Source organism: Chlorocebus sabaeus, chromosome 9 (assembly GCF_047675955.1).
Source record: "Chlorocebus sabaeus isolate Y175 chromosome 9, mChlSab1.0.hap1, whole genome shotgun sequence".
NCBI classification, from domain to species: Eukaryota; Metazoa; Chordata; class Mammalia; order Primates; family Cercopithecidae; genus Chlorocebus; species Chlorocebus sabaeus.
Window position 1 is genome coordinate 34,731,317 of NC_132912.1, and position 16,553 is coordinate 34,747,869.

The 16,553-nt window shown below is 40.8% G+C and overlaps 1 protein-coding gene across 7 annotated transcripts in view; it reads left to right on the forward strand.

Moving 5' to 3' along the window:
• Positions 1 to 16,553, forward strand: part of NRP1 (neuropilin 1) — a 158,049-nt gene that overhangs the window by 104,512 nt on the left and 36,984 nt on the right. For all 7 annotated transcript variants that reach the window (XM_037986506.2, XM_008002758.3, XM_008002755.3 and 4 more), the window contains exons 7-8: positions 4,085 to 4,240; positions 8,445 to 8,589. In XM_037986506.2, coding sequence (XP_037842434.1) covers positions 4,085 to 4,240; positions 8,445 to 8,589 — 301 coding nt within the window. The remainder of the gene's footprint in view (positions 1 to 4,084; positions 4,241 to 8,444; positions 8,590 to 16,553) is intronic.

Genomic DNA, 16,553 nt, shown 5'->3' on the forward strand with positions numbered 1-16,553 from the left:
GATTCATGCATATGCTTTGGGGACCTTTGTATCTTCGGCCTTGGACGTTTTCCTGTGTTGGATACTAGTTAATTCCAGTCAATTGCTCCTTCCTCTGATGTCAGCTGTTTCTAATACCTAGGAATCTTCTGTTTGATCACCAGTTAACTTCTTTCGTACTTAGTAATTAAATCTAACTCCAATAACCAAATTTTAAAAAGTAGAAAAAGGACAAACAGGGAATGTAGTTCTAGGGTTATTTCAAATCAGCCCAAGCTAAATACACACTCTTGGGAATTTAATCATTTCCAAACTAAAGAGCCATCTGTAAGTTTGACAGGAAAAGTTTATTTAAATAGCTCTGCTTCATGCTCCCTTGGACTTCAAGATTTTAAGGACCCTTCAGCTTGAAAGTAGCTGTGGCATTGGGCATGACTTTAATGGACAGTCGGAAAAGCGCTAAGTGTTCTGAGAGCATTTGAAAACAGTGAAAATTGTTCAGAGCAACCATTTTTTTTTTTTTTTTTTAGACGGAGTCTCACTGTGTCGCCCAGGCTGGAGTGCAGTGGCGCGATCTCGGCTCACTGCAAGCTCCGCCTCCCGGGTTCACGCCATTCTCCCGCCTCAGCCTCCGAGTAGCTGGGACTACAGGCGCCCGCCACCACGCCCGGCTAGTTTTTTGTATTTTTAGTAGAGACGGGGTTTCACCATGTTAGCCAGGATGGTCTCGATCTCCTGACCTCGTGATCCACCCGCCTCGGCCTCCCAAAGTGCTGGGATTACAGGCTTGAGCCACCGCGCCCGGCCAGAGCAACCATTTTTAGAGTACCCATTAACTTTTAGATTGCAGCATTGTGAAATCAGAGAGTTTCTGCAGCAACTTAAAATCACCTATTTGTCTGTAGCATAGTGAGATTTAGGGTTGTCAGATAACATCGATACAGAAAATCCATTTAAATTTGAATTTTATGTAAGCAATGAATTAGTTGTTAGTATAAGTATAGCCCAAATATTGCATGGGACATACTTATACTAAAAAAAAAAATTTGATTTTGCCTGACATTCAAATTTAACTGGTGTTTTATACTTTTATTTGCTAAATCTGACAACCATCAATCACCTCCCCTTTTTGAAATATGTACATGAGGGAGATAGGAAGTTTAAAACATTCATCAAAGTACCATGGTTCACTTTTGAAAAACAAATGCAAATTTTGGTAAACAAGTATAGGCACTTGATAAGAATATGCTGGTAAAATATTTATTTGTTAAATTAAAATTATAAAATCTGTTATTATTCTAAAATATTAAATTCTATTGAATTCTTGTTCCTTTTTCTCTTAAATCTGGTGAAAGCACACAAAGCCTAGAGTTTATATCCTTAAAACTAGGGAAATGAAATAAAGATTATTTTGCGTTGAATGGTAGCCCCATCCTTTCCAGATGAAATCTACTACTGTTGAATTCTATAACTTCAAATTGGCTTCCATGTGCTGTTTTTCCTGGATGTAGACAACATGATTTAACTACTCCAAGTGCCTTCAGGAAAAAAGCAATTCATGAAAGACGAAATGCCTCCATGAGGCAGGCTACGCATAAAATGGAAATTCTTTAAGTGATCGTGGCCTATGGGCACGGAGAATTAATTGAAATATTATATTCTGAAAACTGAGTTGTAATATGGCAACTGGAAAGCAAGATTCAAAAGTTGGGAGAGGGGTTGGGCTTTTTTTAATTTGTTGTTTTATTTTTATTTTATTTTTTGAGTGAGAGTTTCTCTCTGTTACCCAGGCTGGAGTGCAGTGGTGAGATCTCAGCTCACTGCAACCTCTGCCTCCCGGGTTTAAGAGATTCTACCGCCTCAGCCTCCTGAGTAGCTGGGATTACAGGCATGTGCCATTATGCTGGGCTCATTTTTGTATTTTTAGTAGAGACGGAGTTTCACTATGTTGGCCAGGCTGGTCTTGAACTCCTGACTTCAAGTGATCCACCCGCCTCAACCTCCTAATGATCAAGGTACTGTTGCAATATCTTGTCGATGCTATTAGTTGTAATGTGTAACTATTTTCTGTGTCCTTTAAAAAAATTTTGCCATATATTTGTGGGCTTTTTTTAAGCTTCTGTATAAAGCTGGGCACACAATTGATGGAGCAAATAATTTTATAGGAATAATCAGATGTATTAAAATAAATTGAAAAATCACTATTATATAGAAAATAGTAATGAGTTTTCTTTCAAGATGATTCTTAGTTATTAACTCTGGTAATAAGGAGAGTTAAAGAAAAAAAAAAAAACCTACTCCACTCTACTGGAAACATCTAACACATATGAAAGAAGGAATTTTAGGAAGTCAGAGTGGAAAAGAGTCTTCCAAGTTATCCAATCCCACTCCTTCATTTCACAAATGAGGGCCCAGAAGCCTAAAGATGATGGCAGAGCCTGGAACATGGAGTGCTTGTTGCTTAAATCAGTTCCTTACCATTTACATCACAGGGCCCCGGGATGAAACCACAGACCCTCGAGGTCTGTGACCCTCTAGGTTTTCAGTCACCCTCTGGTCTTCACTACTCGGATGCCCTCCAAGAGCCCGACCCCTCAGGATATGAGATAGGCTAGTGAGAGATGAAGGCGAGGCTGTCATGTTGAGGAGCTTTCCCACTGGAAACTTACCAGGAGAAGGTTGCAAGCCCAAGCAGTTGTTTCCTGGGGACATCAGTCTCCCCCACATGATGACTTGGAATCCACCTGCCTCTCAAACTGAGCTGCAAGGAGAGAGGCCACAGGAAGATGTGGGGAGGGAAGAAATCTAAAGCTGAAATAGAAATCTTTATCCTCTTCCTCTTTATTCCATCCCAAGTTATAAATCTATGGCCCCTCTCCCAAACCACAACACCCTTAGAGCTTTCAAGTCAGTATCGTTTCAGTCTGCATTTAATGTGGAAGGAGGTAGGATGCCAAAGACAGAGGGGAAACGGGATTATGTTAGACAGGAATTCAAGTCCAGGCCTCTCCATTATCCATTGTGTGAGTTTATCTTGTTTGTCTTGATTTTCTCTTTGCAAGATGACACATATGAATGTGCAGTTTGGAAAGTATGTTTAATCTCTTAGAAAATATAATGACATGATATTGAATCCAGTTTTCTCTTTTCCCCCGGGATTCAAGCAATCCTGGTTACAACACTGAGAAAGATCTTTTCCTGGATTTCCTCCTAACAATGGGAACCAACTTAGGGCCATGCTGTCTTTTGTCAACAAAAAGAGTCAAACTCTGAAGTTTAATATATGTTTGTTTGTTATTTCTGTTAAATAAAAATGGTTCAGATACCCCCTTAAAAAAAAAAAAAGAGTCAAACTCTGTAAAAGACTTGAATAGATTTATTCTGAGACAAATATGAGTAAGCAGTGGCTTGTGACACAGAATCTCAGGAGGTCCTGAGGACATGAACCCAAGGTGGTCTGGGTACAACTTGGTTTTACATATTTTAGGGAGGCGTGAGACATCAATCAGATACATAGAAGATGCACATTGGTTTGGTCCAGAAAGGTGGGACATCTGAAAACAGGGGCTCCCAAGTCGTCGGTGGATTCAAAGATTTTCTGATTGGCAATTGGTTGGAAGAGTTAAGTTACTGTCTAAAGACTTAGGAATGTCTGGGTTAAGATAACGTACAGGTAAAGACTCCAGGTAGCAGGCTTCAGAGAGAATACGTTGTAGATGTTTCTTTTCAGACTTAAAGAGTCTGTTCTATCATTAATTCCAACAGAGATGAGGGTATAATAATGAAGCTTGTCTGACCCCCACACTGTCCTGTCATGGCCTGAACTAGTTTTTCAGGTTAGCTTTGGAATGCCCTTGCTGGGACAAGGTGTCCATTCAGATGGTCAGGGGGCTTAGAATCTTATTTTTGGTTTACATTGATCATGACTTTGCCTTTCTTTACAAGGAATGGAAGGGAGGAGTCAGGGGCGATGGACACCTGATGGAATTAGGCCCTGTTGATTCCAGGTGGATGAAAGCCACAATATGGAGCGCACCAGAAAAGATGCTTTGGGTTACAGTGCTGCAGGGATGGTGCACTGACCATGCTTGTACTTGTCTTACAGGTGGACTTGGGCCTTCTGCGCTTCGTTACGGCTGTCGGGACACAGGGCGCCATTTCAAAAGAAACCAAGAAGAAATATTATGTCAAGACTTACAAAGTCGACGTTAGCTCCAACGGGGAAGACTGGATCACCATAAAAGAAGGAAACAAACCTGTTGTAAGTTAGGCTGCCACCATGGCAACCAATGCAGTCTTTTAAATGGATGATCAATTTTTACTTGTTTGTTTAGTAGCTTTCTGTCTGGCCTGGTTTATTTTTGAATTGATTTGAAATGAAAAGTGCAATTAGAGGTTTAAATCTGACCAAGGTGTCTCATGTTCCCAGATCCAGAAGCCAGGAGGAAATTATACGAATGTTTCCAAGAAAAGTCAATACTGGCCAAATTAAGTGTCAGATTCAAGAATTGCTGTAAGCCTCCCACAGGGACACAGATTCTGCATGGGATGAACACTGTCCTCTTAGAATCTTAGGAATTTGGGATTTTGTTGTTTTTCCCCCTCTATTTCTTCATTCTCTTTCATAGATTCTTTCTCTCTGTAACGGACTGGTTTTAGTAAACATCTTTTCATCTATGTACTGTGGCTTACAAACTAATTTACAAGTACATTTGACTGCTTCTTGTAAGAACGCATGGAACCAAAGGTATTTCATTGTGTTCCCTCAGATCACACAAATAACACACTACCTCTGTACTACTTTCAACCAAGAAGGCAGCACAGACCATACTGTGTGCCTGGGCACTCTGCCCTAGCTTATTTGGAACTGAGATGTTTTTCTCAGCCTGCCTGTTTATTTGAAGTTACACTTGCTCTGATTTTCTAATCAAAAGATTTTGGAGAATTCATACTCACTGTCTCGCAGAAATTAAAAGCTTGCCCTGGAGGCCGAGCGAAACACAGGAAATTGATGAGGATAGGAGCAAAGATCCAGGTAGCTTGCAATGATGGGCTTGGGGAGAGGCCAATTAACCTGTCCTTGTCTCCCTTTTGAGCATTGGTGTACTTGATTTTCTCCTTGTGGATCTGGAACTGAGAAAAGCTTCCTGGGTATGAAGTGAGAAAACCTATTAATTCCCTTTGATTAGCAGTGAAACCCCCACTCTCGGACAGGGCAGGCAAGATAGAAACAGCTACAGATAGACAGCTGCTCTGTAGGAGGAAAATGCTATGGGCAGACAAGTTCAAGGCCATTGTCGAGCTCCGGAGGACATGCAACCAGTTTGTCTAGGGAAGAGGAACCTTCCCAGTCAACGCTCATGGAGATGAAGCGAGTAAATTTTGAACCCAAGTTTCATGACTGATTCTTGTTTGGGAATAAATTTCTGAAGACATATTTCAGGTTCAAGGAAATAAAAAATCACTAACTCTAATGAGGCACCTACCAGCCAAAGAACCCAGAGAGAGCCGGAGAGCTGACCTTAGACTTTCAGTCCATTTCTTTTTAAAATAAGCGCTACTTCAGGAATAGAAAACCAAACACTGCATGTTCTTACTTATAAGCGGGAGCTGAATGATGAGAACACATGGACGCACTGGGGGGAACAACACACACTGGGACCTGTCGGTAGCGGGGTATGTGGGAGGAGTGAGAGCATCAGGAAAAATAGTTAATGGATGCTGGGCTTAATACCTAGGTAATGGGCTGATCTGTGCAGCAAACCACCTTGGCACACACTTACCTGTGTAACAAACCTGTACATCCTGCACAGGTACCCTGAAACTTAAAGGTTGAAGAGAAAAAAAAAAAGAACAAAATAGAACCATGAGGTGAAAGGTCTAAAATAATGTTAAATGAAAAACTTAATTGGTGTTTCATTATCTTTGTAGTGGAATGCATGCAGATGAAAGGAATGAAAGGAAATAGCAACATGACCATTTTTTGTTAAGGAAAAAAAACATAAAGGCTATTTCAGCAACACGTTTTCTTCAACTGTTGTCCACTGGTTGTTTGAATGGCCCAGAAGAGGGGGGCTGTCACAGAGCACCCACAGATTCCAGGGGTGTCTGACAGTGCACGCAGCTTGCCCTGGGAACTCCCTGGCACACAGAAGGGCTTCAGGGGCACAGGCAGAGGGGATAAGGAAGGAGTTGGCAGAGAGGAAGGCTTGGCATCTATTCTGAGCACTTTAGCTGAATCTAAATGAAATTAGAACATCCACCTAGAGTCTCATGATTGCTGCCCACCCCACCTTTCTCTGTACTTTAGGGGCTTTCAGCCACTCCCCTCTACCCTCGTTCCCACTTTGCTCCAGGAGTGCAGCTTTCGACTAATAACAACTGCAGCAACCCTCTTCATGTTGGAGAGAATGTGTGTAATACATGATTTTCAGCAAACTTAAAACTCCCTGAGTGGGAGCAAAATGCACCTTCCTTCTGCCTGCACCAGAACACACAGCTCTCCTGCCAGACTTCTGGTCTCTCTCGGACATGGACTCGGTGCCCCCATAAGGAGAGCACCATCGCTGGGGGCCCTCCTTCCCTGGCAGCTACCCGTTACTCTTTGTCACACAAAAACGCTCCCACACAGATTGATTTCCAGGGAGAGATGCTGATGTAGGGCAGAAATCAAAAGGCCATCACAGACTGGGATAAATTAGGATATCAGGTAGTCTCTCGAGAGAGATCAGGCTAAAAACTGACTTTTTAAAACAAAAATAGAGACAGGGTCTTGCTCTGTCACCCATGCTGGAGTGCAGTGGTGAAATCATAGCTCACTGCAGCCTTAAACTCCTGGGCTCAAGCCATCCTCCCAGCTAAATCTCCCCAGTAGCTAGGACCACAGGTATGCACTACCACAATGCCTGGCTAATTTTTTTTTTTTTTTTTTTGGAGAGTTGGAGTCTCACTATGTTGCCCAGGCTGGTCTCAAACTCCTAGTCTCAAGCAGTCCTCCTGCCTCGGCCTCCTAAAGTTCTGGAATTACAGGCATGAGCCACCACACCCAGCCACAACCAACTCTGTAAAGCATTTGACCACCAGCCTGACTTTCACAAGCCCTTTCTCCCAGGAGGAAGAGCAGGACTTGGGAAACCATAGACCTCCTTCATGTCCTCACCTGGAAAGGTGGGGAGGAAGCTGCACACCTCGGGTGAGCCCCATGATGCTCCAGTTATGCAGCCTACGAGGAGGGGTCTGACCCAGCTGTGCAGAGAAGCATGGTGCTGAATGCACGAGGCCCGAAACTAACTGAGAAACCACCACTCCACGGCTGAAGTAAAATCCGGGAAAGGGTAGGCAGAGTATTCTGTGATGGCAAAGTCTCCATTCCTCAGAGATCTTACTGCAGCATGCTACTGCAGCTCCCCCGCCCAGGCAGAGTGGCCCCCACTAGTCCTTGTGGGAAACATCCATTGGTGCCTGGCATGCATTACATTTGCAGTCACATGCCTCATCTTTCTTAGAGTAAAATGACTCGATTTAAAACTAGAAGCAGAATCCCAGCACTTTGGGAGATGGAGGCAGGCGGATGACTTGAGGTAAGAAATTCAAGACCAGCCTGGCCAACCAACATGGTGAAACCCCATCTGTACTGAAAGATACAAAAATTAGCCAGGCGTGGTGGCAGGTGCCTGTAATCCCAGCTACTCAGGAGGCCTGAGGCAGGAGAATTGCTTGAACCCGGGAGGCGGAGGCTGCAGTGAGCCGAGATTGCACCACTGCACTCCAGCCTGGCTGACAGAGCAAGACTCCGTCTTAAATCAATGAATGAATGAATCAATCAATCAATCTTGAAGCACAAGCCCTGGAAAAGCTGATTTTTAGATAAAAATAATTTATAACTCAGTTTTGACTTTGACCACTACAACATAATTTTACCAATAATCAAAAAAGGATTAAAGTCACGCATTAGTGTGGGAGACAAGATCTTCTGTCAAGGAATGAAGTCAAAGGGGAGAACACTGTTTGACCTAGTACTGTAGCTGCAAACACAACCTAGAATTTCAAAAAGCCAGACCCTACACTGAAACCAAAAAGCATCCCTTCTGGGGGTTCTTGGGAAAGTCAAACAGTGAGTTTCCATGACACGTCTACAGTATTATTTTGGTCCTCTGGTGAAGTTAATAGTTTCACACTTTTTAGATAATAGCATGCATTCTTTAATCAATATTATCCATGTAATTAGTGCTTTTAAAGGCTCTAGCCTCTCAGAAAATTGAATCGATGATTAGGACAGTATTCTATATTAGACATCATTCTGATTGCTAATTGAAAAAATTAACATGGCAGGTTATTAACGCCGTCTCATCCTTGATCGACAATGCTGAAATTGTAAATACTTTTTACAACCACTTGTGAAAACACACTTTTGGATTTAAATTCAAAACCTCTGCTAAAGAAAGGTACTTTTTTCCCCCATACAGCTCTTTCAGGGAAACACCAACCCCACAGATGTTGTGGTTGCTGTATTCCCCAAGCCACTGATAACTCGATTTGTCCGAATCAAGCCTGCAACTTGGGAAACTGGCATATCTATGAGATTTGAAGTGTATGGTTGCAAGATAACAGGTAAGCTGTGGAAGATTGAAGACTGAATCTTCCAAGTCGAAGATTGTCTTGTTTTGATTTATGCAAACCTTTAAATACAGGGTGAATAAATTTATAAATGCAATAATTTTTATTTGATAATAAAAGCATCTACTTTGGATTTAGACAAATCCAAGTTCAATTCCTGCCTTACTACTCACTAGCAGATTGTTTTGGTCAATATACTTACCTTTCAAAGCCTTAGTTATCTCACCTGGGAAATAGTCATAATTATTTACATCATACAGCCTAGTTGTGATGATGCATTATTATTAGATAATGGATATAAAACACATAGCACAGCCTGGCATGTGGTAGATATTTGTTTACTGGTACCTTTTCCACTAGACTGTAAGCTGCGTGAAGGCAAGTATCATGCCTTTCATCTCTGCTTCCTGGATACTGACTACTACTTAGTAGATTTACAGTAACTAACTGTTGCATGAAATATTCTCCAGCAGTTTTATTTATTTCTTTGTTTCTTTATTTTGAGACGGGGTCTTACTCTGTCATTCAGGCTGCAGTGCAGTGACATGATCATAGCTCACTGCACCCTCAACCTTCCAGATTCAAGCGATGCTCCTACCTCAGCCTCTTGAATACATGTGGGAGAACATGAGGGCACCAGTATAGACAACTAATTGTAACCCCTATGTTGCTTGGGCTTGTCTCAAATTCCTGGGCTCAGGCTATCCTCGCACCTCGGCCTCCCAAAGTGCTGGGATTACAGGTGTGAGCTATTGCTCCTGGCCAGCTATGTCTATTTATTTATTTATTTATTTATTTATTTATTTTAGTTTTTTGAGACCGAGTCTTACTCTGTCACCCAAGCTAGAGTGCAGTGATGTGATCTTGGCTCACGGCACCCTCCACCTCCCAGGTTCCAGCAATTCTCCTGCTTCAGCTTCCTGGTACTACTACAGTAGCTGATACTACTACAGGTTCACACCACCACACCTGGCTAATTTTTGTATTTTTTGTAGAGACGGGGTTTCATCATGTTGGCCAGGCTGGTCTTGAACTCCTGACCTCAGGTGATCCACCTGCCTCAGCCCCCCAAAGTGCTGGGATTACAGGCATGAGCCACTGCGCTCTGCCTGTCCATTTATTTTCTTGCATGACTATGTTATATTCTGCAGTATATAGCAGTCATATTAGAATTCCTTTCCATTTTAGTAAATACATTGACAAACTTTCATTGAAACAACCACCGGCACCAAAAAATACCAGTACAATGTGATCTTCATGGTAAGCTTGAAAGTTCAAAGGCAGAATCAGTTGACCCACTCACTAAAAAGTAATTAAAAGCAAACAATGTCTAAAAGTCTTTGAACTACCTTTTAATATTATGTTATATATGTATTTAGGGTATTTAATTTTTTATTCCATTTTTATGTTTATCCTTTTTAGTTTAATTATTTTTAGAGGAGAAGAATACTGACTTTGGAAGGAAAAAAAAATCACTTTGGCAATGTTCCATGAAATTACAAGCAATTTTGAGAAGAGCTAATGAACAGGAAAAACTACACTTGTTGATAGTAGAGTTCAGTTTGGAAAGTAAAAACCAACATCGGATTTTTTAATTAAAAATTTATTTATTTCCACCCCGTAGACAGACTTGTTTATTATTTTAGGACCTAAGACTTAGAAAGTTCAAGGCCTTAGAGGCAGGAATTGAGTGGAGAGGGGTTTGAAAGAAGAAAGGACATTGAAAAGTTAGATATAACCTTGGCTTTATTTTTGATCAGCAGTTAGATGACAGAAAGTTCTAGGTCATTTTCAGAGCATGGCAAATTTGTGCTGTTATTCATAAATTTGTAGAAATAAGGCCATTTGAGGTTTGGGTGGAATTTTCTGGCCCATTTCTTCAACCTTATCTCATGTCATTGTATTTTTAAAAATGAGGTAAACTTCATAAAGACTCCAAACATGTTAGCCAAAACTCTGAATTTCCAGGCTCTTAGAGATTTATGTCATATCCTTTTAGTTGAATAGAATTTTTTTTTATAGCTAAATTGTTCTTTTTAATTTTCACAAGGATTTCCCTGAGAGGTAATTCTAGGAATGTGACCAAAGAAGGTAAATAATTTGTTCAATTTTTAAAAATAGTTAAATGATCTAGTTTTGTAAATTTAGATGTCTAAAATAGCATATCCTAATATTTTCATACATAATTAAGTAGCCGTTTTTCAAATAAGGTGCTTCCTTTCAGTTCCTAGTGCTAGTCTCTTAATCATAGTCTCCACTATACTTTTAAATAGTTTTTCTCTAGTAAAATGGCCCTAGTCTCCAAATAATTGCCACAGGCAGGTTTTTGGAGAGGCTAACACATTGCAATGATAGTCACATGGACAGAAGGTAGGCAGACATGTCCAGGCTTGACTGTGGACTGTCCACTTAGTGTATGTGTGACCGACCATGGGTAAGACACTGAGACTCACTCTGATCTCCATTTTCTGGTCTGTGAGGTTCACCTTAATGCAACTATAATGAGGAGTAAATGAAAGAAAATTTGGAACACCCCTGGCTTAAAGTAAGTGCTCACTAAATGGTACCCGTTAGATTAAAATAGTACACGGCACTCAATACATTGAACCTAGCATATGCCCCAGCAAGCAGAGCTTCTAATAAGACAGTAATTTCAACTTTTTCTTCTTGATTATCAGAAGCAGATAATCTTCATTTTCTTGACGCTATGGTCCCCTTGAGTGGAGATTAATGAAAGGAGGACTACAGTATCCCTGCTGGACTAGATGGTCCAGGAGAGCAGGGGACCTGTTTGCCTCATTTTCTGTTGTGTCCTGTATGCCTGGAACATAACGAATGTTTGGTGGTTACTTTTGAATGAATGAAGTGCAGTTCTATCCAAACCTTCTGAGAAACAAATGGCCGGACCTCAAATTTTCACCCTGTCAAGTAGTCATAATTCAATCTGGATTTTGTTTAAGCCTACCTAATCAAAAGTTACTGCTTGAACACATTACTTGGCTTCCAAAGCCACGAGAGCCCCGAGTTTTACCCTAATTTTTTGATTCAGAAATTATTTTTTAGAAATATAGTAATCCTGGGCTGGGCGCTATGGCTCATGCCGGCACTTTGGGAGGCCGAGGTGGGCGGATCATGAGGTCAAGAGATCGAGACCATCCTGGCTAACACAGTGAAATCCCGTCTCTACTAAAAATATTAAAAATTAGCCAGGCCCGGTGGCGGGCACCTGTAGTCTCAGCTACTCAGGAGGATGAGGCAGGAGAATGGTGTGAACCCAGGAGGCGGAGCTTGCAGTGAGCTGAGATCGTGCCACTGGCCACTGCACTCCAGCCTGGACAACAGAGTAAGACTCCATCTAAAAAAAAAAAAAAGAAAGAAAGAAAAAGGAAATATAGTAATCCTGGAAACTTCAGTTTGTCACCATATAGAGATATAAAGAAAATAAGATTGGAACAAACCATCCTGCTTTATAGGTGATTGATGAAAGGCATTTTCATTATTTTGACAAAGTAGGCTTCATCATTTTGGCAGACGTGGAAATTGATGAAAATCACGTTGGACGATGCCTGCTTAACACACTGTGAACTCTGCCGTCTTCTATTATTAACCAGAAGTCTGTTACCCGGCACTTCAACACATATTCATGGGCTCCTAAGTCAATCAGAATTCACAATGATGATCTCAGACACCATAATATCCAGAGGTACTTTCTGAGTCATCAAGGAAAGATTAAATTATGCTCATTCAGGGTCTCCCATCGAATGCAGTTATTACTTTCTCATTATTTGGAAATTGGTTAACTGGATATTTGATTTACCAGTATACCTCAGTTTTTCCATTAAAGCTGAGTACAGAGATTTACTGTAAAATAATATCACTGAAAATAACCACCTCAATCCTCCATTACAAAACTGATTTCTCCCTTCCATCGTGAAGTGGTCTTAAGCTTTCCCAACAAGGTTGCCAAGTGAAATACAAAATGTCCAGTTAAATTTGATGCAGACAAACACGACATAATTTTTCAGAATAAGTATGTCCCATGCAATATTTGAGACATACGTATACTAAAAAATCATTCATTATTTCTCTGAATTCTAATTTCACTGGGCATTTTGTTTCTTCCTTTGTTGTTTGTTTGCTAAATCTTGCAACACTATTTCCAAAGGGTTTGACCTGTACCAGGCTGACCTGTACCAGCCTGTTATGAAGGGACAGAGTTAAACACTAGCATCTCATTCAAACCTCGAATTAATTGTTAATGTAATTTTTCTCCAAATTATTGTTAAAAGTGAGTCAAATAGTTTTCAGTCAAAGGTAAATCAAGTTGCCTCTTCATTTTTTTTTGTTGTTGTTGTTTTAATGAGGTAGCCATATGGAAGGAATAAGTCTCACTTTGCACCATGGATATGTTGGCTAAATGGGAGCAGGACATCACTAAGTCTTTGAATATAGAAACTATGCCCCAGCTGAGTCTGCTTGAGAAAAAGAGCATTAATCTGGTGACGGTTCTGCTCTCCTTACAGTATTCAAGTTAATTATGTTTTCCTCCAAATGGTAACATCTGGTCCCCATTACCAGCTAAACATTGCCTTTCTAAAAGCTTGTTTGGAATCAGGCAGGTATGAACACCGTGGCCAAAAAAATGGCACTCTATTTTTAACACTATAGTTTCATAGTCCCTTAGTAAAATTGTTTTTGTAAATCTTTTTTTAATCCCGACTCAGTATATTCTTGGTTTCCAGATCCCAGCCTGGAGCAAATACTGTGGTTGAATTACAGGAAAGGGCACTTGGGAAAATGACAGCTGCCTTTTATTGTATTAAGTTGATTCATTCAACAAATATTTGTTGAGCAAATACTATGTATAAAACAGGGCATGAAGAGTCACAGAAAACAGAAAAATATGACTTAGTTCATGTCCTCAAAGAAGTTAAAATCTGGGGAGGCAGAGAGCAGCATTCCAAAGAACTAAATGTGCTCATCAGCGTTTGAGGGCTGGCTGTGGTGGCTCAAACCTGGGACCACAGTATTTGGGAGGCAAAAGATCTTTTGAGCCCAGTAGTTTTGAGAGCAGCCTTGGAAAAATAGGAAGACCAAAAAAATAAAAAATTAGCCAATCATGGTAGCATCTGTAGTCCTAGCTACTCAGGAGGCTGAGGTGGGAGGATTGCTTGAGGCCAAGGGTTCAAGGCTGCAGTAAGCCATGATCATACCACTCCACTCCAGCCTGGGTGACAGAGTGAGACCCTGTCTCTTTAAAAAAAAAAAAAAAAAAAAAAAAAAAAAAAAAAAAAAAAAAAAAAAAAAAAAAGGCTGAGGGGGCCAGGCACGGTGGCTCACACCTGTAATCCCAGCACTCTGGGAGGCCAAGGCAGGCTTTACCAGGTCAGGAGATCGAGACCATCCTAGCTAACATGGTGAAACCCCTTCTCTACTAGAAATACAAAAAATTAGCCATTCATAGTGACAGGTGCCTGTAGTCCCAGCTACTCGGGAGGCTGAGGCAGGAGAATGGCGTGAATCCGGGAGGCGGAGCTTGCAGTGAGCTGAGATCACCCCACGCACTCCAGCCTGGGCAACATAGTGAGACTCCATCTCAAAAAAAAAAAAAAAAAAAGAAAAAGAAAAAGAAAAAAGGGACATGCAAATAAAGTGGTGTGAAGAGGCCCAGAAATGGAAAACTGTGTCTAGTTACGGAGAACAGAAAAATCGAGTAAGTGATGTGGCATTTGAAAACAGATCAGGATTTTAAGCAGTTCGGATAATGGAAAGGGTAAGATGATGGGGAATTCCTTGCTGAGGGAATAGAAAGAAAGCCTCCAGACTCCCAGAAGTAAGGAAGTTCTTCATGTCAATTGGCACTGGTTAAAGGAGTGAATGGGGAGAGAGGCCTTGCAAGGACATGATATGGAAGGCCTGCATGCCTGATTGAAAATGACATGCATAATTTCTAGACAAGAAGGCAGTGAATGTCTGAATAAAGAAACGACGTGATTTGGACCATAGAACTCTTGTGGAAAGTATCTGAGTAATTAATTCTTAAGGTTCAGCTGATAACATGGACTTAGTTTAATTGCATTAGATGTTTGCCTCTCACTTAGGGGTAGTTATATTTTTAGGCTAACTTTTTATTACATTATGCAGAGTTGAGTTGCTTCAAAGAAAAATAGGTTATCGTTCCTGCACATGTTCTTGATTGGGACATATAGTTTATAAAGGAAAATAATTGAAGTGTTGGACATTTTGTCATTAAGCCACCGTTGAATTCATCAATGACTGATGCTCTCCTTGTGCTCAGAAGCTACTTGGGCTGCTTTAGAAGACATAAAAAGGTCTATGGTGCTGTTCATTGCCTTCAAAGATCTTACAATCTTGCTGTGGGTATATCACTAACAATCTTGCATCCTTAGAGAGCAGTGGAATGCTGAGCTCTGTGCTACTTACATCATATTTCTGAGATGGGAGAGCTCAGAATAAATGCTGGAGTAGCTTGAAAAGCTTTTTTGAGTCTTAAGCTTGGTTTTGAGCAAAGGCAATGATGAGGATAACGTCTATACTGTATGAGAAGATAATTGGTTAACTGAGATGTATTGTCAGTAATAGAAAATCAAATTAGGCAAATAGGATGAAATCAAAATGAGGGTCTTGAACACCAGATCGAGTTTTGATATCTTCCCATCAGTAATGGAAAACTGTGGTACATTTTCAAAAGATTTCTCTTTTATATTATGGGGTAAAATATACATAACATAAAATGTACTGCTTTAACAATTTTCAACCACTTTTAACCATTTTCCTTTTATCATTGTACATTTTTAAGTGTACAATTCTGTGGCATTAAGTACAGTCACATTGCTGTGCAAGCATCACCTTATTTCCAGAATTTTATAATCATCTCAGACTGAAACTCTGCACCCATGAAACATTAACTCTCCCAATCTCCGTTTCCCCCAAGCCCTGGCAACCACCATTTTGCTTTCTGTCTCTATGAATCTGACTGATCTAGTGATAGGCTACTCATATCCATGGAATCAGACCATATTTGTCCTTTTTGTGTCGGGCTTCTTTCACTTAGCAGTGGAAATTTTTGAGGATGAGAATGACATGGTTAAAACAACATTTTCTGAAAAGTTAGATAGCAGTTGGTGTTGTGGAGATTCAGAGTGGGGTCTGGGAGGCCAACCAAGAGCTCATGTAGCACCCTGGCCAGAGCGCTCGGATCAGGATAAATCCAGAAGAAAGGAAGGAGGCGACAAGGGTTTTGTTGCTTTCTTTTACTTAACAAAAACACAACAGGATTTGGCAGCCAAACGGAAATGACAAGATGACTAGCCAGGAACTGGATGATTGGTGATGCCACCAATTAAAAGACAGGGTTCAGTGAAAGGATGCAGTATCCAGGGAAAGGACTGTCTTAGTCTGCTGATGGTACATTTGAGATGACAATGAGACATTCTTGTGGAAAGTCCCCAATGCAATTAAAAATAGGGGTGGGGAGAAGGGTTGCGGGGGATCGTGGTCACTATTCTTCCACACTCAATTCAAACATCACCTGCGCTGGGAGGTCCTCTCTTACCCCTGCAGACTAAGTCATGCATTTCTTCTGTTTACCTCTGCATCACTATCTCTTTACCTTTGTTTTAGCAACTTTCCTGCTGTTGGAATAACTTCTATGCATATCTCCAATCCATCATAAACTATGAACTTCTCTGAAGCAGCGCCAGTACTTGATCCAGGGATAAATTCTGGATACCAAAGAGATTGAAATATGAATACTAAACTTAGAAGACCTCATAGCGGGGGGAATGTATCTTTTATTGAAGATTTGCCTTACTGGGATGTGAGTGTAGAGACGGGAATTCTGACAGCACAGGAGGAAAGTTTGACGGAGGGAAGGGTTACTGTAAAATAATCCAGAGACTGAAAATTGCATATGATTGGGTACAAAGTCATGTCTT